The sequence below is a fragment of the Mercenaria mercenaria genome, chromosome 2 (assembly GCF_021730395.1).
Source record: "Mercenaria mercenaria strain notata chromosome 2, MADL_Memer_1, whole genome shotgun sequence".
NCBI classification, from domain to species: Eukaryota; Metazoa; Mollusca; class Bivalvia; order Venerida; family Veneridae; genus Mercenaria; species Mercenaria mercenaria.
The window spans coordinates 67,873,678-67,900,685 of NC_069362.1; the positions used below are offsets into that span (position 1 = coordinate 67,873,678).

General features: G+C 35.1%; 2 protein-coding genes across 2 annotated transcripts; both read left to right on the plus strand.

Moving 5' to 3' along the window:
- Positions 1 to 7,637: 7,637 nt before the first annotated feature.
- LOC123562254 (uncharacterized) lies at positions 7,638 to 21,487 on the plus strand. The gene is made up of 6 exons (XM_053526374.1): positions 7,638 to 7,693; positions 11,950 to 12,069; positions 15,437 to 15,489; positions 16,010 to 16,060; positions 19,299 to 19,424; positions 21,033 to 21,487. Exons 1-6 carry the CDS (start codon positions 7,638 to 7,640, stop codon positions 21,485 to 21,487), a joined length of 861 nt encoding a protein of 286 aa, XP_053382349.1.
- Positions 21,488 to 23,149: 1,662 nt separating this feature from the next.
- LOC123562804 (D(3) dopamine receptor-like) lies at positions 23,150 to 24,471 on the plus strand. Its single transcript, XM_045355401.2, has one exon. It carries the CDS (start codon positions 23,213 to 23,215, stop codon positions 24,110 to 24,112), a length of 900 nt encoding a protein of 299 aa, XP_045211336.1. The 5' UTR covers positions 23,150 to 23,212; the 3' UTR covers positions 24,113 to 24,471.
- The last annotated feature ends 2,537 nt before the right edge of the window (positions 24,472 to 27,008 follow it).

Genomic DNA, 27,008 nt, shown 5'->3' on the forward strand with positions numbered 1-27,008 from the left:
TAATGGAACGGTCTATTTAGGTCCCATTAGTTCTATACAGTTTATTTGGGATTATGATTAATTTTAGCAACACAAACATGAATCGTTTTAACAACCGTGATAGTAAATGTAAATACAATTAATGATATATTTGCATATCGCTGTCCGACAAAGTCACTGTATTTCGCTTTAGTAATTCATTCCATAAATTTTCATCCTTAAAGTGCCGTCTTGTGTTCTTATGAATGAACGTTTTTCACGTTAGCTGCGAAAGCTCACAATAAACTGTACGTATTTGTGTAAAGACGCAATATGATATAGATCACAAAGGATGCAATTTTACATCAGACGCGGGTTCGCTCAGATATTGGGCATTTAGATGAACAAAATGAATTTCGAAAAGAGAGAGAAGAAAGCACACTTGATCATTTACCTTCTATGTCAACCTTGTTTTGAGACAAAACTCAAACAAACAAGAAATATTTTGTAAAAAGATATTTGCGATGGTGGGGATTTAATGTATTGAACATGTTGTATTGCAGTATAGATAAAGAAGTATAATTAAGTTATTCTTTCATATTGTGAATGTTTTCTCGCAATGTCCTCTTTAACCATGTGAAGATTAAAAAAATCGCTATAACTGGCAGTCTCCCGCGCATTGTTTACATAACAAATGCATTACCTCTTGACAAAATTATGACGCTTTACCAAACAGTTTGAATATTCCTGTGCAGTTTAAAATTTAGGCTGTATTTCTGTGCTTTTTTGGTAGATATACCAGGAAAACGTCTGTGTGATTCAAAGTATTATCAAACACTTGCATTTATTAATATCATTCCAAGTTTATTGAGATAGCCGAGCTCACCGCAACCATAAACTGCACGATACATAAATAGTTACACAAATTCGGAGTCCGAAGATTCGTGTTTTAGAAACCAATCACTCCGTATTACGTGTATAAATACCTCATGCCTTGCTTCTCCGACATACGTCATTAGAGGCAGTATCTACTTTATCTATGTAATATTCATTTGAAATGTAACGTAACTTTTTGTGGAACTGTATATTACGTTCAGCCAATTAATAGTTGTGTATTAATTTCCGTCCAGTCCAGCTGTTTTGATTGGTTGGAGAATTATAAAATTACAACTTTTATTGGTTAGTAGATCAAAAGTACGCTGAAAATTTTCAACACTCACTGCTTACGTGGATTTAAGTAAAAGCTGCGACTATAAGCTTAGCAATATGGGAGCTGATAGCAAATTGTTTAAATGGATAATTGTACATTAGCCTGTGTCAAGGTCAACTCTAGTAGGTGTTTTTTTTGTAAATGATCATGCTTTGCAACTAAAAGTTCTAGGCTTGGTATTGATATAGATAATGATGATATGCATTTTAGTTTACCCTGGATTATAAGACCGATTCACAGTCTATGTTCATACCTTGCATCAACGGTGCCAAACTTTATATAATCCACGTAGAAGTAACCTAATGCACTTTAAATAAGAAAGTATTAGACGTACTTGATATGTTTTTGCATCATCACGATGGAGAAATTTTCTTTAGAACTAGTAGGTAGATCTGGTTAGAGACCACCAATTGTTTTCCCATAGACTTACATTGTAACATTATGGCGTGTACGGCCTTCCATACATCGAAACATGTATATCTAATTACAAGTTTTTCAAGAACTATCCTAGTTCTACCAAAATGTCGGACGAAAAACATATGAATAGTGGTACTTTATTTAAGTAATTTTCGTGTGAATGAGATGACCCCCTGTTTACATCATTGACATGGCGGGAGAAATTCGTTTGATAAAACTTTTTTTCAATACACATAAAATGTAGCAAATTTTGTCAAAATGTATAATAAAATACTGTAAATGCAGTGAAAAATATCAATTTTGAAAAAATATTCACTTCCTGGGTTTGTTTACATGACTGACCAATCAGAACGCACAGACTTACCTTATTCCCAGGTATACACTAACCTCATTCCCAGTAAGTTCCCTGTACTTTTTTGAATTGGTGGTCTCTGATCATCTAGTTATGTTTTTAGGAATGGTCTGCGTCCGTCCTTCCGTCCGTAACAAAATCGTGTCCGGTCCATATCTCCTAAACCCCTTGAAGGATTTTCATGAAACTTGGGTCAAATGATCACCTCATCAAGACGATGTGCAGAACCCATGAGTCAGCCTTGTCGGTTCAAGGTCAAGGTCACAACTCAAGGTCAAATGTTTGAGCCTGCCATTTTGTGTCCGCTCTATATCTCCTAAACCCCTTGAAGGAATTTTATAAAACTTGGGTCAAATGATCACCTCATCAAGACGATGTGCAGAACCCATGAGTCAGCCATGCTGGCTCAAGGTCAAGGTTTGAGCCTGCCATTTTGTCTCCGCTCTATATCTCCTAAACCCATTGAAGGAATTTTATAAAACTTGGGTCAAATGATCACCTCATCAAGACAATGTGCAGAACCCATGAGTCAGCCATGATGGCTCAAGGTCAAAGTCACAACTCAAGGTCAAAAGTTCGAGCCTTCCATTTTGTGTCCGCTCTATATCTCTTAAACCCCTTGAAGGAATTTTATAAAACTTGGGTCAAATGATCACCTCATCGAGACGATGTGCAGAACCCATGAGTTAGTCATGCCGGCTCAAGGTCAAGGTCACAACTTAGGGTCAAAGGTTTGAACCTTCCATTTTGTGTCCGCTCTTGTCCTTGAAGAATTTTCATCAAACTTGGGTCAAACGATCACCTCACAAAGGCAATGTGCAGAACTTATGAGTCAGCACTGTCGGCTCAAGGTCAAGGTCACAACTGAAGGTCAAAGTTTTGAGCCTTCCATTTCGTGTCCGCTCTATATCTCCTAAACCCCTTGAAGGAATTTTATAAAACTTGGGTCAAATGATTACCTCATCAGAACGATGTGCACAAATTATGAGTCAACCATGCCAGCTCAAGGTCAAGGTCACAACTAAGGGTCGAAGGTTTGAGCCTTCCATTTGGTGTCCACTCTGTATCTCCTTAACCCCTTGAAGGATTTTCATCAAACTTGGGTCAAATGATCACCTCATCAAGACCTCATGAGTCAGCCATGTCAACTCAAGGTCAAGGTCACAACTGAAGGTCAAAGGTTTCAGCTCTGTATCTCCTAAACCCCTTGAAGGATTTTCATGAAACTTTGGTCAAATGATCACCTCATCAAGAAGTTGTGCAGAATTCATGAGTCAGCCATGTCAGTTCAAAGTCAAGGTCACAGCTAAAATCAAAGGTTTTACCCTTTCACTATCCATAGCAGTGACGGGGGATTTAGCTGTCTTTAAGACTGCCTTGTTTTTTTTTTTTATTTCTTATCTATAAAGTTACACTGGTTACAAAGACTTGCAAGCAAGGCTTTAGGTTTGTTACCAGCACACTTTAGAAATATTGGTGGAATGCCGTGTTCACTCCGTTGTTTGAGGTACACAGACTTTTATGATAGAATAATGATTATCAACAGTATGAATCTATTGTAAGTTTCATGTTATATATGATATTGCATGCATATTTAAGACTGGTGTTCGTAAATAAATGAGACTTAAAGAAATAATATATACGCTCTGTACATTATTATGAACGTAAAGTATATCAATTTCTTGTTCAATTAAATCTTCTATAATTGTTTTCAAATATATTTATGAATATTTGATTAACACAGCAAATTTATTTTTGAGTCAATTGTTTTTATTACCTCCCTTTATAGCTCTGACTGTATAATATCACGTGCAATACTGAAACAAGTGCTTTTTAGGTGCAAATGAAATAAGTTATAATTGTATCTAATGCTTGGCCAGAAAAAATGTGTTTGTCATTGTATATCAAGAATACACAGACATAGCTGGCATTTAAATGGATGTCCACGACAATGATAACGTTATAAAATATCAATAAAATAATTAAAAAGGGGCCTTAATTCAAGGCTCGGGTGTTAATTTTTGGAACATGTCTGGGTCTTGGTTGGAGACTATGAAATATATATTTAAATTTATTAAATTTTGTTATCCAGGGTAAGAGCCGCGATTACCTTACTTACACTCCTGAAACGCCTGAGAAAAACTGCCACTGACCATGAACTACATCTATACTCTTAAGCTTTATTTTATTAATATTAAAACTTTAAAAAACTTTAAAACTTTTAAAAACACATCTAAAACATAGTCTTTATATACGTCCGATTGTTGACAGTACACAGGTTATTTATAGATTACACGCCACGCCTTCTGCATAAATGTGTCATATCGATGTACTTCTTCGATACCGTTTTGCTATATTTTTAAATTGCTGTCATTTTTTAATGTTTTTCAGTTCTGTTTTTTTGCACTTTATAGCCCAAAGTCTGAATTTAATGATTATATCGGTATTACTTACTTTACGTATTGCATGTAAAAGATATTTACGATCGCACTGTATGAAATTTTGCGGTTGTTTTTATCAAAATTCGACTGTTTCTATGTGATTTTACTTATTTTAATGACATTATGTAAAGGAGAAAAGCCGAAAACTGTCCATTATGTGAAAGAATGGACAAATCGAGGCGCAACGCGCCGAGATTGTCCATTCTTTCACATAATGGATAGTTTGAGGCTTTTCTCTGGCTTAAAACACGGTCCTCACGAAAAAATCAAGATTGTCGTGATATTATATAATGTCTCTAATATTGTCCTCTTTGAGGCGAAGACAAATCATAGATTTGTGTCTCTGTGCTAAATAAAAATACCAAGTCAAATGGAGTTTAAATTAGGCTGCATATAAATATTTATTGCAATTAAAAGCTTTTTAAACACTAATGATACTCTGTGCTGATGCTTAGGAAAGTTTCGAACATATCTCGTTTTGTCATATTTATGAATGATTTGAAGTACTTTTACAAAAAGTAAAATTAAACTTGGCCTTATGATGTATGTATTGATAGTTGCCCATGTTTTGTTCGTGCTAAGTTTGCAGTTTTATATATTAAATAAGTGATTCAATAAATGACGGGTCCAGGTGAAGACATTCTAAAATGTATGTATATGTATTTTATATCGTTATTAGAAAACAATCGTTCATATCTCGTAATTACGAGATATTCTTTCAATTTTATTAGAAGAAAATATTTTGTTGTTACAATAAATAGCATCGTTATTGCAAGGCAATTGTATTCAAGTTCAATTAAGATCATTACGGCCAAATTTTCTGGTAGTACCGAAATGTGCAGTAAAACTTTAGGGAAATTGACGTTGTTTTTTTTTTCTTTATAGTAGAAAAGTGAAATTGCTGGGTAGGACTGCAACAAATGTCAGTTATGGCACAAATTTAACCAATTTTACACGAACACTGAATGATAAAAGAAAGGTCTGTAGCATTTGAAAAAGAAAGGAAAATTATGTTCGACTATTCAAAGAACAGGTGGAGCTATTGGACTCCAGTTTGTTTGATTCTGCCCACTGTTTTCTCGTTTAGGGCACAGCCATTATTTTATCTGTGGACTATTCGCCACTTTTCATGGATTTGCACTCTGTGCATCATTGAAGGTTCCATGTGCACCGTCGTATGAATACATCTGTGGATGTCTCTAAATTAATTCCACTACCGTCCATAAACAGGCTCAATCAAACCGAGCCTGCAACATTTCCGGTTATGTCGTGTTATATATTAGGCGACCTGTGGTTTTCCACTTTTTTTATTTCATCCATGCGTCGACGTCCGCGTCGGCGTCCCGATTTGGTTAAGTTTTTGTATATAAGCTGGTATCTCAGTAGCCACTTGTGGTAAACAGATTGAAACTTCACACACTTATTCACTTTGATAAATTGACTTACACTGCACAGGTTTCATAACTCTATTTTGCATAATTTTTATTAAGGTTTTATATGTAAGCTGGTATTTCAGTATCTACTAATGGAAATGGATTGAAACGTCACACACTTGTGATGATCTGACATGCAGTGCCCATGTTCCATAACTCTACTTTGCATTTTTACAAAAGTGTGCCATTTTTTCGACTAAACAATTGTCGGTTAATTTTTTGTATGCAAGCTGGTATCTCAGTACCCACTAATGTGAATGGATTGAAACTTGCACATTCGTCCATTGTCATGAGCTGATATGCACTGTACAGGTTCAATAACCCTTTTTGCAATTTTACAAAATTATACCTCCTTTTCGACTTAAATATTCATTCAATTGACAAAGCTGTTGAATAGTCGAGCGTTGCTGTACTCCGACGGCTTTTGTCTTTACATTACGTTGCCTATTTTCATCTACTTTTTGACTGAAAATGCCATACTAGTATATCTGCGATACTTTTCTATTGCGATTTAGGATTACACAAAGAGGGCTTTATTACTTTCTAACGGTTGAAGATTTAAACTAACATTCTGTTATTACTTTTGGCACATTGTTTGATTTTCATTTGACTGATAATTTGTGGGGCGATTTGGCTTAAATTCATACGTTCCTCTTCAGGTTTTTATTGCAGTTACAAGTTCTGTAAAACGTTGCAGTTTAAATTTCGAAACTTTCGAATTTCTTAGGTTCATGTATTCACACCTCTCAACGCACAGGGTTGTTTCTATACCTGTCCATTATTAACCTGTACCTGTCCATTCTTAAAGTATCCATTATTTTAAGAATGGACAGTTACAGGTTGATAATGGGCAGGTATAGTAAAATAATCGTGTGTATAGAACGGTGTCGGTACAATAACCTATATAATAGACAAAACTAACAAAGGATTACATCACAACCGTGTTTTAAGAGTATATAACATATATTGATTCTTCGGGGATCCTCTCTGGCTTTCCATAGTTTTGACAGGTACACATACTTATAATTCATTATTTTATATGCTTTACATGAAAACGTTCTGACATCTGAAAAGATACCACAGTTATGAAAATACCACAAATACGATAGTTTTGGCACTATAGGCCCTATTTCATCTGCAGTTTAGGTGAACTAAATGAACTAGTTAACGTCACGCCGACACAGTAATAGGTCATATGGCAGCTTTCCAACTTTGATGGTAAAAGAAGATCCAAAGGTTACCCTCCGGACATTATTTCTTCACGGGCGGGGTCTTTGATGGAACCATCACCAGCCAGCTGGTTGTCTTTCTCACATGAAGATCTACGCCTGAAGCAAGGCTCGAACCTATATCGGTGACGGGAAAATTATTTGAAGTCAGTGACAGTAACCACTTTTTCTCTGTGGCCCCTTCTATGAAATAAGGTGATTGTTTATGTCAAGAGAAGTTTGTGTATGAATATCAGTATTGTGTTACATTTGTCTTTAACTTGCAAGGTATGGGAATGTTTATTGTAAATACTTTTGCATGTTACGTTGAAAGTTTAATGTACTAAGTAAACTATTGCTTCAATATCAATGCACAGTGATAAAGAGTGATTTTACAAAACTATTGATAATTTCGATGTATTTTATTCAAAAGGGTTGATTTTTAATACATTTTATAACCTTAAAACAGTATTTTTTTCTTGTTTTAAATTGTTTTACGACTTTAAGCATGTTACTTCTAATTGAAAACCATTACTTTCCAGCTGCAGGTCCAAAATCTGATTTACTTCCATGTGGCGCCTTTGGTATCAAAAGAAATCTTCATAAAAATTAAACGATATGAGTAGAGTCCCTGGAAGGACACAGCAAACACAGCTAGAGCCAGAGATGGCAAAGTGAGCCCTCCACTAAAAGAAAAACTGTAACGGAAAGAATAAAAGGCTCATAACATCAAACATTCATCAACAAGAACGTTTAAGTTTAATGAAAAATGAAAAATGATCTAACTAGGGACAGGGGGAAGAAAAACTTTTAAGGTTTTTAGGGGAGGGGAATACGAGGATGAATATTCATTAGGGAACTTAACCAATAGTTTTTCGAATCATACCTCGCATGATTACGTTTATCAAATAGGGACCAATGAGATGCATACAGAAAGTGCGCCAAAAGTATGTAATACCAATTCGGTTAAAGAAAGAAGACAACTCAATTTCAATACCAATTTGGAAGCAAGACCTTGAAGCCGAAGTAAAATTAATTAAATATTTATGAATATCATTTTAATGTATGGTTCACATTAATAATAATTACCCTGGCACATACTCATAAAGATAGATAAGACTCTCTGACCTGTCTAGTTAGTGCAGATAGTAGGACGTTTTGGGAGAGCGTGTTAACTTTTGACTGTAGCAGTCACGTCACATCCAATATTGTTCAACATATTCCTATTAAATTCAATTAAGGTATTAGATCACTAATAGTAATGTTTACAAAATGGCCTTTGCTTGGTATATTCTGAAAGGTAACCGTGTTTTGCACTATTTTGCAATTTTTAAACAACTTTTACCGTGTCGTTTTTTATAAATTTTGTATAACTTATGGTATCTCCTCAAGCTCAAGCTCAAGTAGAGACAAATTTCAAAGTGATGGCCACTATCCAAAACGTTTGCAGAGAACTCATTTTACCATTAATTTTAATAAAAGAAACATTAAACTATTGGTAAACAATTATAAAACACAAAATAAAAATGTCAATATCATTTTTTCTATGATGCCTCAAGTAAACGGATTTAATGAGACAGAATTCATACCTCAACATTGAAAAAAAAAAAGTCGAATGCTGTGTTTCTGTTTTGAATTTTGCTTACTTCATTTAAAAAAAAAACATTAGGGCAGACGTAAAACCTACCTAATTTTCTTCCACAATATATAATCTAAGAGTGAAAGCAAAATAGAGAACTTTCACCGCATGTTACTCAATTTTTTTTTTAAAGATGTGTAACTCTACCCCTTCTGTGTAAGTAATAGATTCACTTTGAACACAAAGAAATCGCTTATAAAATTCATCTTTTTCCATTTTTCACATAAATAATTTCCCTGATCACTTAAAGCTGCATGATGTATCATCAATTCCATGGTTCGTCCATCTGTCTGTACGCTGATCCTTTCATCGTCAACGTAAACAGATGTATGTACTGTAAGAGGAAACTTGGAATTTTCCTTTCTCCAAAAAATCTACATTTGTATATATAAAAGGAATGTAAAATATTAATTACACTTCCATTAACAAGTTAACGGATATGTTTTCGTTGCATACTTTGCGTCGATTCATTCAGACATTTATTTGATGACTTATAATGTTTAGAAATAGCCAAAATGATACGTCTGTTAAAAGCTACAAATAACCATTACTTCCCCGACTTCTGGGTAAAACTAAGCATTTTAACACTATTATAAAATTGTCATATGTTTAGCATAATTTATGTTTGCCAATTTATTAATTGATATTTAAAAATTCGTTTCGTGTGAGAAACCCAACAATTTAATTTTATAATCAAGAAAGAAATTGGAGTTCACTTAAAATTTCAAACACAGAATGACGGACTAAAATAATCCCAATTCTCAAAATACATGAAATGATGGCACTGAATACATCTGGTTTTAAATTGGTAACGTCATTTAAAATTATGAAGCGACGTCAGTGACGCCATAATGTCTGAAGTTAGATTTATGTGAATTGACAATTGTCATGTGAATTTTTAACTGTCATTAATCCAACAAAATGCTTTCAAATGGAAATTTGTTGTTAAAAAGTTAAAAAATTCAGTAGCCATTACTCATTAGTCATAAAATAATGCTTCTTTTATCAAGCCTTTAAGTTAGTTCATTTTTAGTTTCAAGTATTGACGGGTGTGTAAAACCAGCAGCGATATTAGAAGGCATTATAGCAGGAACCATTTTATGATATGTCTAAAAAATCTAATTCTATTGTGTGATAGTAACATTATAAGTAACTCTAACAGAATGCATTATACCATATATAAATAGAAAATATCAGCGTTATAACAAAACTAGTGAAGTGAAATCATTGACTATAGTAAGATGCCTAAAACTGCCAATAGGACAGTCATACCCCTCTGCAGGGAGAAACAACCGACACTTTTACCCCATCCTATCCCACGGTGAGCAACATGCATGCAACATATGAGCCGTGCCATGGGAAAACCAACATAGTGGCTTTGCGACCAGCATGGATCCAGACCAGCCTGCGCATCCGCGCAGTCTGGTCAGGATCCATGCTGTTCGCTTTCAAAGCCTATTGCTATTAGAGAAACTGTTAGCAAACAGCATGGATCCTGACCAGACTGCGCGGATGCGCAGGCTGGTCTGGATCCATGCTGGTCGCAAAGCCACTATGTTGGTTTTCCCATGGCACGGCTCATATATACAATGAAAAGAATGTAAGAGATGTGTAAACACTGAAACTTAAAATGTATTTACCGAATGTAGTAGTCCTGCTATTGTAATGGGACAGGATAAGACAGCAGTATCACCTTCGCTGACAGTGACCTTTTCCGGTTCATTTGATAATGCTAGTAGTTAAATATAAATATTAGATTTCAGGAATATACGAATTCTAGGGTTTATGAATAAATACATATACAATTATAGCACATTCTTTGACTGTTCAATGTTCATTTTAACTGATGCTAAAGTAGGAGGAAATACAAACAAGAGGGCCATAGTGGGGCTACGTCGCTTACCTGAACTTGACCATTTGATCTTGAATATATGCATGAAACACTAAATCATGCATTGTAACAACTGTCTTTAGTATAAACTAATGGCCTAAGTGTCATCTTTGGGGAAATTTGGGAGAGGATCTTACAATGGTGCTACAGAATAAAGGTTTAATGAAGATCCACCGAGCAGGCCATGAGAATTAGTTATTTAAGGTTTTTCTGTTTTTAGCTCTACGTGTATATAGCAACCCCTTCATGGGGCCCAGGACCCCATCAAACTAATGTAGGTGAGAGGACGTTATAGAAATGCTTCAGACCAACAATGAAGATCCATGTAGCGGTTTATGAGAAGTTGATTAAATATATTACAATTTTTAACTCGTATGCCACAGTTCAAGTTTGATAAACCCAAACATTTTTCAATCAAAATGATGGATTTGCAGAGTGGATGCTCCACTAACGGTCACCACGTACATAATTCTAGACTATATAAAGTCCATTTAAGAACACTAGCAGGAGTAGAGGGGTGACCTACTTTAACATGATTTTTCTCCACATTTCTGAGAATAAACATGATGTGTAGCTTACTAAAATGAAGATGAAAGGTTGTACTATACCATGGTATTATTCTGATAACACCTTTTGCATCATGATTATTTTAAGATAACAAAGTATGGAAAAGTCAATTGTTATCTTCAAACAGATTCAACTTCAAATGAGCCAGTCCTGTGAAGCTGAAATCTTCTTTTAAAATGGAGTTATCCAAGGAAGCTACTGTCATCTAAAAGTGTCTGAAATCAGGACGAGTCATGAAAAATTCCAGGCTAGAAATATCTTAGAATAAAACAGGAGGCCCATAAACAACCAAAGTGTATCACAGATTAGAAAAAAGTTACAGACAAATCAATTATTTTAGGGTATATGTTTCCTTCCCCAATGAATTAAAAGTGATATTATTCAAGAATATGTTCATTTTTTAAAATAGATATGTGATGTGATACACTTTTATAGAACACCCTTCAAAAAACATTTCCTTCATAATTAAAGGAGTTGAATCACATCAAACACTTCACCAAGTTGTGAATTTCTATTCTGAGAAAAAAAAGAAGAAAATGTATTATATGAACTAAATCCTTAGAGCCATCTTCATCAAAGCATGAAAACTACTTCATTGTACAAATTCATTGTATTAATTGGTCGACCGTTCATTCATTATTCACACTTAACAAATATTTACGCCTCTAGAGCAAGACAGTTAGTCAGAATCCATTATATTTACCTGGTGAAAATCAACCATTTAATTCGGGGTTACATTAAGGCAATAAAACTCCAAGGACCTGCTGAGTGAGACCATGGTTACGTGGAAACTGAAGGCACCAATTAGGACAATACTCTCAACTTTTCAACAGAGAACTCAGGCGTGAAGATGTTGGCTCCTACGCCAGTTATGTAAGGATGCCTCCAGATCTAGCGGAACTTAGAATCGTGTTTCCAAGTTCACCAAGAAACCACTACGATGGAGCATTAAGGTCTGATGCGCTACGTTAAAGTCTGTTAAGCTGTACTACGCTCTATTACGATTTACACGTTCTATTACGCTCTCTCAAGATTTAACGATAAATCGGGATAATCGTGGAAAACTTTTTGACTGTCAAAAATTTTGTCACGATCCTTATGATCATCACGATTCCACCAAGTTCCCTCAAGATCATCACGATTCGATCCCACGACCCCCCACGCTCAACTCGCTTCTCTTAAATCGTGGACATCGTGGCTAAGTGTAAACGCAGCATAACTGACACGTAATGTCATGACGTCAATGACGTCATTTTAAGGCAACAATGTTTTATAGCGTTTCTGCGGCAATTCATTCATTATTTCTGCATTATTAAACAATTAGGCATCAGATCGCAGACAGTTTCATGATTTTTGTTCAGAGGAATGGATATACAAACACATTTACTTTGTTGTAAACGTCGTCGTAAATCGTAACGTTAGCTTCCGGTTGGACATGCGCACATACAAATATTAAGGTAACCTACCTCCTTAACAGGAAATGTGTAAACACGCCAAAACTTATAACGTTGCAAGATCGGTTTTACTAAGACTTGATTGGTTCAGAATGTTAGATGTGCGTTTCAAAGTATTTCAGAATAAACCATCTAAGGTTCTTTATTTAAAATGTGCTATGAATGAACTTTTGGCATAAATCCCCTTAATTTTATCTCTTTATCTAAATATTGTACAGAATTGTTACTTGTGCTCATATTACCTGCTGTGTTCTGTGTGTCCGTCTTTTCCCCCGTCCTTGCTGTGACACGGTGCAATATACACAGTAGCGAAACGGGAGTGTAGGATTATTGTCTAAGGACAATTACTTGAAAATTACGAATTTTATGAAAAATGGACAGCTGGACATTTTTCTAAGTTGAAATGGTAAATATTACATTAACCCCAAAGTGCTTAATTTTCAATGGACAATGACCGCCAATCCATTTTGTTTTGTTTTGTATGCTTGTACATGATGTTGATAAAAGTGTGTTAGAATGACAATTAGTTACGTGGACAGAAATACTACCATAGGAGGAAAACGAAACAACCAAAATAACAACTCCCACCTCCCCCTCCCCCACCAAAAAAAAAAAAAAAAAAAAACAAAAAACAATGTTAGTTGATATATTTCTTTTACCTTGCACTTCTGTTACTTCCAGGGTAAATATTTTGCGAGTAATACGGCCACGATTTGATACTAGACATTCATAATTTCCCTGATCACTGAAAGCTGCTTGCTGTATCATCAGTTCCAAGTTTCGTTCGTCTGTCTTCACACTGATCCTTTTATCTTCAACGTAAACATGTACACCAATTGTAAGAGCTGAAGTGGCATTTCCCTTTCTCCATGCAATCTAAATATAAGAGGAATGGAAAATATTAATTACACTTTCTTCAACGATTTAATGGATATGTTTAAATAAATTTTATGCATACTTTGCATCGATTCATTCAAATATTTGTTTAACATTTGTTTAAAGACACTTAAAATGTTAAGAAATATCCTATACGATACATCTGTTGAAACATGTCCTATACTACATTACTTCCCCGGCTGCTGGTAAAACTACGCATTTTAACGCTATTATAAAATTGTCATAGTTCGTATGTTTAGCGTAAACAACTGCATTAAAATTTGTTGTTGTTTTTTTTTCTGCCAATTTTTTAATTGATGGATTTCAAAAATCATCCCAATTCTCAAAATACGTACATGACTCGGTAGAAGCAAATGTATCTAGTTTCAGATTGGCAATGTCATTTTTACAAAGCGACGTCGAAGTGACGGCATACTGGTTCAGTACCTAAATCCGGACAATGCTTAATTATTCGGACACCGTTTAAAAATGCTTTACGATCATGATTTTTTACTGAAATGAACAGAATCGACGCAAACGAAAGCTTTGATGGCCAGCTGTCAACAACAGTTTAGGAATGTAAGCTTTTCCAGAAAAAAATACCTTGCAACATCCGCTTCGCATAAAGTAAACATTGTGTGTGTTGGGGGATGACGTCATACAGCGCGCGTTACTTGAGGTGCGAAGAGGTAGATATACTGATTAAATAAGAAAAATATTCTGCCTATTGCAGGCGACTCTTCAAAACTGATGTAAAAACATGTACTACCCTCAGTATTTATTTAAAAGATCTAACCAATTTCTGTTATATATCAGTTAATTCAACAGAGTAAAAAAAATGCCAGCATTTTGCAGACAAGGGAAGCAATTCATTAGATAAATCGGTGCAGTATCATTATAATGATTCCCGTAGTTGTGTCAAAATGTATAACGACGGCGACAAAATAAACATGTAAGAAAAAATAATTTTAAACATTAATTTTTGCTCAGATAAATTTTATTATAATATTGTTATATTTGGCAATTATATAAAGTTAGAAACTAGTCCATATGATCACGTGATGAACAGGTAATAAAATTTTATTCGGACGGAGATATTTGTATATATTTACAGGACTGTATTTGACTGCTTTATTTTAAATGAAGTCGTGTTTATTGTTATTTTTGGGTGCACATATTCGTTGCATTTTATACCTAAATAGTGTCCGAATATTTAAGCACTCTGAAGGTCTATTTTGACAGCTTTTACTGGCCCAATTCGGATGACATTTTTATGTTGAAATCAGCAACATACGATTTTGTTGTTTTGCAAAGAGATTTATAAAGAACTTAACATTATACAGTTAAAATTTTATGCAGGTGTGGTTTCATAATGCAAAGTTACTGTCAAAAACCCATCAAAAGTGTCCGGATTTAGGCACTGGACCAGTAATGTCTAAATGTAGGTTTATAATATGAATTGACAATTTAACATGTGTGTAAAACAGCAGCGGTTTCAGCAGGAACTATTTTATGATAGGTTGGAAAAAACTGATTCTATTATGCGATGGTACCATTATAAGTAACTGTAACAGAATGCATTATACTATATATAAATAGCAAATATCCGCGTTACAACAAAACTTCTAGCGCTATCATTACTTAGATAGTTCGTATTGGGTCAGTTGCATCATCAACTCAAGAGTCGGGTGAAATCATTGACTATTAGTATGATGACTACAACGGTCAATGGGACAGTCGTATCCCTCTACAGGGAGACACAGCCGATATTTGTACCCTCATCCCACGGCAGTTACTTACGTGCATGTAACAAATTTACAATTAAAACAAAATCAGAGATGTGTTAAGCTTAAAATGTTTATACCACAGATAGTAGTCCTGGATTTGTAACGGGACAGGATAAGACAGCAGTATCACCTTCACTGACAGTGACTTTTTCTGGTCCATTTTTTGACAGTGCTAGAAGTTAAACATAAATATTATATTTCAGGAATATAATGCTAGAAGTATATTTCAGGAATATAAATATACTAGGGTTTAAGAGTAAATACATATATAATTTAAAACACATTTCAATATTCATTTACAAAATGTAATTTTAGCTGATACTTAAGTTTGGGAGGAGATACAAACAAGGGGACAGTGATCTTGCGTCGCTCTCCTGACCTTGATTGTTTGACCTTTGATATATGTATGAAGCTCTGGTCTTAAAAAGGTCACTCTCCCTCTTTTGACTATACTTAGGAGAGGGCCCTTCAATGACACTTTGGACCAAGTTAGATACACTATGTGGGTCTAAGAAGAAAGATACTTCTTATCAGCTACGGCGGGCCCTACAAAGGGCCGAGTGCGGCACCCATTTCATCAAAGTTTGGACAGGACCTTATAATGGTGCCAAAGACAAAGTTTAATGAAGCAAACAGTTCATGAAAAGAAATTGTTTAAATGTATTTCTATTTTAGCTCTTGTGGCCGCCAAAAAGGGCCGAGTGTACACATTTGAACAAATTTCGGAGAAGACCGGTTCATAAGAAGAATTCATTTAACTGTATTTGTATTTTAAGCTAAAGCGGTACATAAATGCGTCTTAGATCCGTATTTGAAAGAATTTGGGAGTGAGTAGACGTTTAAATGCAATTGCAGACCAAGTTTGTTGAAGATCAATCGAGCAGTTCATGAGAAGAAGTTGTTTAAAACTGTGTCTGTTTTAAGATCGAATGGCACCTAAAAGGGGCCGAATGTCCCGATTAAAGTTGGGAGAGGACTTTGTAACTATGCTACAGACCAAGTTTTATGAAGATCCTTCCAGCGGTTCATGAGATGGAGCCGTTGAATTTTTTTTCTAATTTAGCTTTAGCGGTCCATAAAACTGCCCAAGTGAAACCATCTGAACAGATTTGAGAGAGGACCTTACAATGATGATACAGACCAAACCAGGTATAATTCTGTTTCCGAGAAGAAGACAAATATACAATGTATTTATATTGTAGACAACCGCCTATATTATCATTTCACCATGAACCTTCGCTTATTTTTTTTTATTTTGTTGGGTTTAACGTCACACCGACACAATTATAGGTCATATGGCGACTTTCCAGCTTTGATGGTGGAGGAAGACCCCAGGTGCCCCTCCGTGCATTATTTCATCACGAGCGGGCACCTGTGTAGAACCATCGACCTTCCGTAAGCCAGCTGGATGGCTTCCTCACATGAAGAATTCAACGCCCCGAATGAGGCTCGAACCCACATCGATGAGGGGCAAGTGATCTGAAGTCAGCGAACTTAGCCACGGAACCTTCTGTTAAGGTGAACTGCCGTACTCCGTATTAAACAGGACAATCTATATCTATCAAAAACCCAAAAAGAAATATTTACCGTAAACTGACACAAGCCACAAGCATAGAAGTAGTAATATGAGCCGTGCCATGAGAAAACCAACATAGTGGGTGTGCGACCAGCATGGATCCAGACCAGCCTGCGCATCCGCGCAGTCTGGTCAGGCTCCGTGCTGTTCGCTTTTAAAGCCTATTGGAATTGGAGAAACTGTTAGCGAACAGCATGGATCCTGACCAGACTGCGCGGATGCGCAGGCTGGTCTGGATCCATGCTGGTCGCAAAGCCACTATGTTGGTTTTCCCATGGCACGGCTCATATCCATCTATAATCAGGCACAATGTTATTCCTGTCTTCGAATAGCAATTGATATTATACTATGCGTGTGTCTTGTTTTAAGATCAGACGACAAAGCGTTATTAAGAGGCCGTGCAGAAACACTTGCCGTTGTTTCTTAATGGCGGAAAAGCTACTTGAGATTAATCATATTTTATTGAATACAAAATTTATATATATTATATATATATAGTGCTTGATTTGTTCCATTTCGTGACTGCGCTCTTTCGCAGCGACACAACGATGAACGTCGTTAAAGCGCCTCACTGAACGTCGTTATAGCGCCCAACAAACCTCGCGCCGCCAACTGTCGCCACGGCAAACGTCGTTCCACCGAGCGTCGCGCCGCCGAATGTTGCCCCGCCAAACGTCGCCCCGCCGGACGTCGTCTTTTCACCTTCTGGAATTTCATAATAGTATCAGTTAAATTGGAGCTAAAAGTTAGTAAGATTAAATAGTTATGATTATTTATTTTTTAGTCCCTAACAAAATGTTACCAGAGGAAAATCCTCATAGCTTAGCTCTAGTCATAGCTGAGTCACTAATGGTGTTCATGTAGAGAAACGTGAGCCTGGACACTAAAGTGCTATTGCACTCGCCCCGGCGTCGGCGTTGGCGTCGCCATTGGTTATGGTTTTTGATAAAGTCAAATATCTATTTTACTATAAAAGCTATTGACCTGAAACTTAAAATATTATTTACTATTAAAGTCTACACCAAGAGAAACAATCCCCATAACTCTGAAGTGACAGAGTGAAACCCCTTTTTAACTTAGAATGTTTTGGTTAAAGTTTTATAACGTTTTTGCTGGCACAGCTCTAACTCAGGGTCAAGCACTGAGAAAAGTCGAGCGTGCTGTCTTACTGGCAGCTCTTGGTATCTTAACACCAAGTTGTTAAGGTTCTCCTTGGTTGTAAAAAGGAGACTATTTCAAGAAGGAGCGTATCGTTTAGAAACTTTAAAAATGTGAACGAATCAGAATTTTCCAGTGACCTAAGTGCAATAAACGTTGATTCAAGTTTGTGAATGAATTTGAATCAGAAACAGAAGATGTGCTGAATAAGCACGCTCCTCTAAAAAAGGAAACTATAATTCTGAGAGCACCCAAACCATGGTTCAATAAAAATTTGCAACGTTAGAAAGTCTGAGCGTACATGGAGGCGTTACGGTAAAACATATCAGTTTGAGTCGTATAAAGCTGTTAGAAACGAATACAATTTTGATAAGTACACTCGGTGAAAAGATACAGAACGCTAAAGATGATTTCAAGACTGTATGGATTGGTACTTGTATCTGGACTAACTGGTTCTAAATCTGAAAACTCACTGCCTCAAGGAGGGTTTAATAATTCATTGGCCGAAACATTTGCTGACTTTTTCATGGCAAAAATCCCAAACATACACCTATCCCCAAGTGAATACCAAAATTTTGAACCTCAAGTAAATTTCTACCGTTCATTTTTTTAAATATCCAAATAAAAGTTTTATCTAACTTTGAAATTACAGAATTTCATCCTAGTTCTACTTACTGTTTCAATTTAAACGAGGTTTCATTTACATTTCTTTATGTAAGCATATCATATGTCCTGTGGAGTAAGAGATTCACTTGAAGGGGGGAGAGTAACTTTACACTTTCCTGTAATGTAAGAACATGGGAGGTGGTAAAGAGTGAGACCCATGAAACGTGTTTATAATTTCCAGTGCTTTTATGCCACTGAATGTTCCATGGCATTACCCTATTGTATTCTTTATGTTTGCGGCTTTTAGTTAATTATTTCTATGTTATTTCTGCCTTCGTTTGTGTTTGTGTTACTGTGTTCATATACACATGTACATTGTATACAGATACACATTTCCATTTTCGATTGTTGTGTGGGCGGCTGCGTTCTTTGAATGTGGCTTTTTCTGTTGAAATTATGTCCTAGTTTTGTATAATTAAAGAATAGGAAACCAGAAAGAGACCATGTTTTTACATAAGAACGACTTGAGTATTATGTATATGATAGATAGGATGAATAAAGTTGTCACGCGTTAACCGTTAATTGACCTATAGTGTTGATGAAATATTTAGATAAGGATAGTCTAGCTTTGGAAGAACCTGTCTTAAGTTTTATTTCCTATGCAAAAACAAACAGCAGCAAACATATGTTGTCTAACTTAGCAATGAAATTACTGATCCTTTTAGGGCTGGTGACAATTTCCATTTCTGGAGCTGTTACAGTGACGGTCGAAGAACTTGCAGCTCAGAATGAATATTTAACCACTGTGGTTAAACGACTGGAGAAGCGACTGGGAGATTTGGAACAAACAGGTATATATCGTCCAGTTACTTTTTAAACTTAAAATATACTTTTTTAAATTGTTTTACACGTTCAAACAATCTGTTGATTTTTTTAAAAAAAGAAACTTCACAATGCAATTTATAAGCACTAAAATCAATAAGCCGGTTCTCCATCATCGTATACCAACTACCGCTCAATTTTGTTACCCTCCTTTCATCGTCCGTAGCTTTCTTAGTCGAATACAACCATTATGTTTTGATGAAGACATTAGGAACAATGTCCAAAACATATTTCTACCCCTGTTTTTATCACGATATTGGTGAATCTACTAGCTTGACATTATTTTTTTGTCATTGTTTACAGTACAGATGATGAGGTCCTGAATTATTTTTTAGTGATCAAATTTTACATATCCAACGGACGTATGTGTACGAATATGTCTCATAACCTCGGATCCGCTTTCCAGTTTGTTTAGTTCTGTCCCTTATTTTTTCGTTTAGGGCTTGCCCATTATTTTAACTGGGTAAACTATATGCCGTGTCATGGAATGACATTCCAACTACATGTACACCACATTACGGAAACATCTGCGGATGTTTCATTTAAATTTTTGTACTTGTAACATGTGCAAACGTTCTACTTAAACCGGTGCTAGTGAGGCTGGACGATACATTTTTCCTTTTATCATGGAGTTTCCATAGTTTTTAAGCCTTGTTAGGTGTCATTGACTTGCATGGTGTGAGGTTAGAGGTTCGCAAACCGGTTTAAGCTCTTGGTTTGCTACTGACTATTCTAGTGCGGTACCAGCCTCATTGTGTAAACATTGTATATAAATCTGGTATGATATATGAAACAATATTGTGTTCCGTTACTTATGTATATTGTAAATGTGCGTGTGTTGGCCATGTACATTTCCATTCGTCTCGTCCTTTGTCCGATATATATCATTACGTTGTTACGTTATGAACGTACTTTTTGACGTATTAGACATATAAACGAGGATAGATATCCAACAAAAAATCCTTTTAAAAACAGCCTCCTCAAACTGCAGTCTATAGCAGACACGTACACGACCAATATACACACAAACATATATACACAGAGCAAAACAGACAACAATGACGAAATAATTAGAAGAACCAAGTGGAACATCGCCTTTGAAAGGTCAGTGACAGCACTGAGGAGTTTAAATCGTTTTATGAAGCCCGCAAACACTCGCTAACCTCCACCATAACAAAGTCTTAGGACTGTGTAAATAAAATGTATTCTCACCACATGACTCCATAATAAGGGCAATGGCAATAGAATTTCTTTTTATTTTGTTGGGTTTAACGTCGCACCGACACAATTATAGGTTATATGGCGACTTTCCAGCTTTGTTGGTGGAGGAAGACCCCAGGTGCCCCTCCGTGCATTATTTCATCACGAACGGGCACCTGGGTATAACGACCGACCTTCTGTAAGTCAGCTGGATGGCTTCCTCACATGAAGAATTCAACGCCCCGAGTGAGGCTCGAACCCAATTTGATGAGGGGCAAGTAATGTGAGGTCACAATGGCAATAGAAGCATGACATGTAAAACAATCATAACCAAAGTTAGCATCTTATACATTTTATTTCCTTGATTGATATTACAGTGTCGGAATGCAAATTACCTATGCGAAGACAAACATACGAAGGACCTGTGGCCTTTACGTACAAACTAACATCCAAATATACAGCTGTCCACGGAAATTCAGCGATAGTATTTCCTGATAGAATCACAGACCTTGGCACAGGATACAACAACGCGACTGGAGTTTACACGGCGCCTCGACATGGTATCTACATGATCAGCTGCTCTCTGTTAGCAGACCATGGCTCTCATTCAAATCCAATGCTGCATGCTTCTATAATGGTTGATGGAAGGCCCAAGGCTAATGTATTTGCTTTTTCTGAATCCGGAACACATCGTGACCAAGGCGCAAATACTATATTCGTCAATTTAAAGCAAGGCTCTAGAGTATGGGTCCAGGCTATAGATTCATCACAAGCCATTGTTGGTGGGGAAAAGTACTCAACTTTCTCTGGTTATTTACTTTGGCAGTTTTGAAAATCTGTTCGTAAAAATAAAACAAATTTCAAAACTCAGATGTGTTACTTTTGTGTAAATGAAATTGGGTAACAGGTACATTAGATTTTTATTGAGTGCAGTTATAAAATCCCTTAAGGACATTTCCACCAATTGTTACTGTACAACCTATCAGAAACATCAAAAGAAAAAAAAACAGCAGGAAACACATGAAAGAAACTCCGAAATGCTTTAAACCAAACTTTTGACATAATTCTGTTTTGATTACAAAAAATATATTAAAAACTGCAAGGAAATGTTAAAAGAATCAAATTTCACCAAAATCTGGTTTTCTGTTCTTTGCGCAAATTGAATTTTCTGATATATATTGAGTATTTAACGAAAATATTAAATATGATCTTATATATTGATCAATACATTTGGTTATTATTACGATTGCATCAGCCGCTAGCAAACCGAGTTATCGCGTTTCCTGCTGTTTACTATTTTTTATGTTAGATATTGGCCATTTTTAATTGATTTATCACTTTAATTTATCTCCAGCAAAGTCATACTTCTTTTTGCAAAAATAATATATGCACTTCAATATAATCGCAATTTAACCGGCATGTTAGAACTGTTTCACTGCTCAAAAATGAGTAACGCCACCAATATACAAGACAACATACACATTAAACGCTACAGAGCAAAAGCAAGTTAGTCTTAAATGTATATTGCATTCATATACTCTTAATGACAACCTGTTAAGTTAAATAGTGTAAACTGAATAATTCTCCGCAGTGACAAACTTCCCATTTGTATAGAATAAAACGTAAATAGCATCTTCAGGCCCACGAGCGTAAAGGATGTTTCAAATAAAGCTGGTCAGTTAGAATTGTTGCTCATTGTAGTCAAACACTAGGAATAAAATACTTAATTTTCTAAAATGCGTCATCATTGTCCTTGATTTTACTAACAAGTACACAACATTCACTCTGAAAGTTTGATATCCCATCATATATGCCTCCAAGCAAATATATGTCGATGGTAAAACAATGTGAACATTAAATGGCGACACGCCTTGCAACGCATGTCTGTTGATTTTTAAGCCATAACCCTTAAGAGCATAATGAAAGTAGTCAGTCTAAGTTTTTGCTTTATTAAAGCGATTTGTCAATATTTTTACTGTAATTACATACTTTCAAAGAATTTCATTGTTAACATTAACAGGTTTATGTCACAATGCTAGAAAAAGGAGTAAATTTAAATTATTATCATTGTCTTACTTTCATTTTATATTCATAATAAAAGGGAAATATACAATAATTAACTGTTGGGATAAAAGCTTTATACATTAAAAGTAAAAAATGATGAAATATAATTTGGCTGAAATTCAGCCGAGTTTATTTGTGATGGCCATGTGTACTGTACCGATAAGGGGCGTGTTGGAGTTTGACAAGTACATACAAATGATTAATTTAGTCAGTGGATTATTGTCAATAAACGCATCCGGTATTAATGGTAAAGTTTCCAGATAATGGTTGACCAAACAAAAATTAGTGGTTTTAAAACACTGTGTTTATTTTAGTTAGTGTTTTCCAGGGAATGTCAAAATATGACGACAAGAGATGTAATATTTCTAGATGTAAGGATTGTAACTATAGCGGAGTCATATATCGTTTAGAACAGGGATTTACTATTTACGTGATATTTAAAGTACGTTCTCTTTGGGGTTTTGCTCACAATAAACACTATTTAAATACAAAAATGGCGATAGAAGCATATTTTACGACATGGCATATAGTTTACATCGCAATCATCATTCCGACTGTTCTTGGAAATGGACTGATACTTTACAGTGTGGTGACATGCAAAAGCCTTCGTTGCAACATGCATATACTTATAGCCAATCTGGCTGTTTCCGATTTGACTGTAGGTGCTATACTTATTCCTTTAGATATGTTGGCGGATATATTTCAATGGAAATATAACAAATACGTGTGTGTAACAACATTATCTCTATTTGTATTTAGCCTTGGTTCCTCGTGCTTCAATCTGCTCATAATTTCAATAGAACGTTTCATAGCCATAGTTTATCCGTTTTCTGCTAAATCACTTTTGTCGAAACCAAAATTTGTTTTTATGATTACTTTCGGATGGATAATATCAATATTACATATTGCCACATCATTTAGTGGTATTGGCAGTGAGACGAATTTTACTGAATGTTTAAACACGTCAGCTTGGTCAAAAGCATATCAAACGTACCTAGATTGGATTCTTGTGTTTGCATTGGTTCTTAACGGTTTGTTTTACGTCATAGTAATGTGCATTGCGTTGAAAAAGACACGCACAAGGACAATATCAGGAGGCCTCTTCTATGTTCATTTTAAAGCCAGGAAAGACGTTCATCAGCTTATAACAATGGTGATTGTTTTAGGAATGTTTCTGGTATGTTGGATGCCTTATGCGACTCTTGGAGTAATTGTGACATTTTGGGACACTGCGCACAATCAATTTATAAAACGATGCACCCTAATACCGGGATTCTTTAATTCTGGCATTAACTGGATCATTTATGGATACAGAAACAGAGAGTATAAAAAAGCGTTTAAGAAAACACTGAGATGTTGTCTAACCATGAGAAGTAGCCAAAAGGATGATTAATTTCAGCAACGCATAATTCAATGACCACACATTAACAACGTTAATGTAATCGGAGTTTATATATGTCAGTACCATCAATTCACACCATTACTCCACAGCTCGGATGTATATAATGTTTAGCCAATCAATTAACAATTTCATTTTTGGCTGCTGTTAATATAATGTTTTCTTTACATGTAATTTTTAAAGTTTGTTTATGTGTTATCAGATGTCGAATGTTTCACTCTACTGAATATTGATACACGCTTCTACTGTTTTACATCACACATTTGTGGTTTTACTTTTGGGCTCGCAACAACAAAAGTGATTTAAATTTTTTTACCGTATGTCATTTAAAATACCACATTTTTATTACTAAGAATAAAGAATGAACGCATGTACCATACTTGTCATTGAAAAATTTATTCCTGTTTCTGGAGATGGTTACTTGACAACTGACCCAGTAAATAAGTGTATCCATTATTTTGTTACCAAAATATAATGAAAATCTCTTTTTAACTAAATAAATGTATTCTAAAGTAAAGAAAGTACTAGTAACCGAAAATGCAGGAAAGTGTTTTAACATCCGTACTCGCATGATTTTTCTGCTACAAGGAATATACAAGGCATGTAACAAATTGGTGAGTGAGCGTTTCCCTTTGGGGACCAAACATAATTATATGATGTACTGATTGCTGATTTTAATTCAAAGTAATGCAATTTAAATTGTCGACGTCCTTTTCATTGACAACATATCCCATCCGTAAAAAACAGAGTTCCAAAAATTACGATATATTTAGCGAAAAAAGCATCTCGGTACTACTCCATGTATTTTCCTGTCATTACAAGAACCAAAAAGCACTACAACACATTTTTATCGTTATGAATTAACAGTTCACTTTAAGAAAAAAACTTATCTTTTATTATCTTATTATTTATTTCAATTAAATTAATTTTAAATATTATTAGTTTAATTCAAAAGCACTTGAAGACTGTCGTATGTCTGAAGCGGACTTGCATTATTGTAAAAGACTTGATATTTTTTATGGATTTTAAAGGACTACACTTACGATAAGATTCTGTTTTTAGCAGTTTATATATAAATTTTAGAAAAATAAAACTAAGTCTAAAGCGAGGCTGACTTTGTCATTCGACGCCGCCAGGGGGCGGTGTTGAGTATATGGGATACACTTTTATTTTGGACTCTGTAAAGATGGTAATGAATAGTTTCGGAATGATAAACTGAACACAGTGAATAGTTTGTTAAAGGACCCACGATATTGCACAATAGATTTTAGTGAATAAACAAAAAAAATGGCAAAAAGAAAACATAAGAAATGTATGTAATGCAACTTATTATGTGTTATAAAACAATGTTATCTGTCTTTCCTCTCCTTATTTGTCGAGCAGAAAATATTTTTTTATTTACAATTTCGTCAAAATGTTGATCCGATTTATTGATAAGGGAGGTTACTCTGTAAGTCAAATTTTCTATTTCTGACCTTAGCATGACCTACTTACCTATCTAATTTTCTACAAATAGAACACATCGCAGATATACCATACTGCAACGCGTGAATTGCGGACAAGGGGAGCGTTCATGTATTTTACAATAATTAACCTTTCAGTAATCTTCGAGAGAATATTAAGAAATAAAAATACGGAAAATTACACTTTGCCTGCATAAAATTCCTTGAAAAAACGTATTAACAAATTAAATAAAGAAATAAATAAGCATATATATATATATTGAAATGAACGTAGGAAGTGCCGCTGTTAACTTATTTTTAATCTTTTGTCGATAGGTACAGTGATGTAATTTCAGAATGCGCACATTTTTGCAGATTCCTTTTACAGTTGTGTATTTATTTAACTGTTATGGTTACCTTAACTTTGTGACCACATGTACAACTGGTCAGAATATTTCTAGATATTCTATAGACTCATTTTGCTTCTAACCTTTGACGGTTTTTTTTTTTTTTTTGCTTATTTGTCATATACTTATTGTTTACAGATATTCTCTGTCAACTAAGGCACAGGCGCTTGAAGCTCTATCAATAGATATATACATTACCATACCCCACCCACCTAATATACTATGAAATACTTACTGAATCTCTTCAAGAGATCTAACCTGCATATATATTTTATTGACTGAGCTTCAGACACCTGTGACTAAGACGTGCAATAAAGAGCCATCATTTGGCTGAATTTGTCAGTGACAAGTTAATGCTTTAATTTAATTTATATTTTCATTAATTTTATATGACTAGTCAGTTGCTCTTGTTGTATTATATCTTGTTACTTGTTTCATTTTTCCTCTTTTTTTTTACTTAAAGTTTTATAGATAGTTTGTTTTTGTATCTGTCCATTCCTGTCTAACTTAAAAAAAGATTTCCATTAAAACATTTTCTACACTTTAGCTGTGGGTTATTATGCTTGCTAAATTTCTTGTAATATTAGATTTGAATCTAGACACTGACATATTTCTAGTAACCTTACGGTTCAACGGGGACTTCAAATTTACCATTCGTCCAAAAAAAAATGAATTCTATGAAAGACTATAATATTCCAAAAGTATATTAGAAAGATTCATGACATTTGCTTTGTGAATAGGAGCAATTTAGAGATTATTCATGTTCTATCATTCTTTTCTTGGACAAGATTTTTGGTTGTTTTGGCAACGGAAACTGTAATATCTGCATTCTGAAATCTATAATGTAGGTGACTAAGGTCCATGAAACTTCATCAGTGAATAGAAAACACTCATTACATTATATGATAATAAAGATAATGGTTTCTGTGAACCACAACTTTGAAATAGTTATCTCTCAACATTTCCTCATTTCTCAACAAACTGCATTTCTGTGAAACTTCATACACATGCCCCTGCATATAAGAACTTTTCATAGGTGCT

Excerpts from the sequence above, each read along its gene's own strand:
- LOC123562804 (XM_045355401.2), top strand. The coding sequence starts at position 23,213 with ATGGCGATAGAAGCATATTTTACGACATGGCATATAGTTTACATCGCA.
- LOC123562254 (XM_053526374.1), top strand. The coding sequence starts at position 7,638 with ATGAGTAGAGTCCCTGGAAGGACACAGCAAACACAGCTAGAGCCAGAG. Across the intron at positions 7,694-11,949 it reads CTAGAGCCAGAGATGGCAAA|AGAACTCAGGCGTGAAGATG; the intron begins GTGAGCCCTCCA and ends ACTTTTCAACAG. Across the intron at positions 16,061-19,298 it reads GTATTTGAAAGAATTTGGGA|GGCTGGTGACAATTTCCATT; the intron begins GTGAGTAGACGT and ends TGATCCTTTTAG.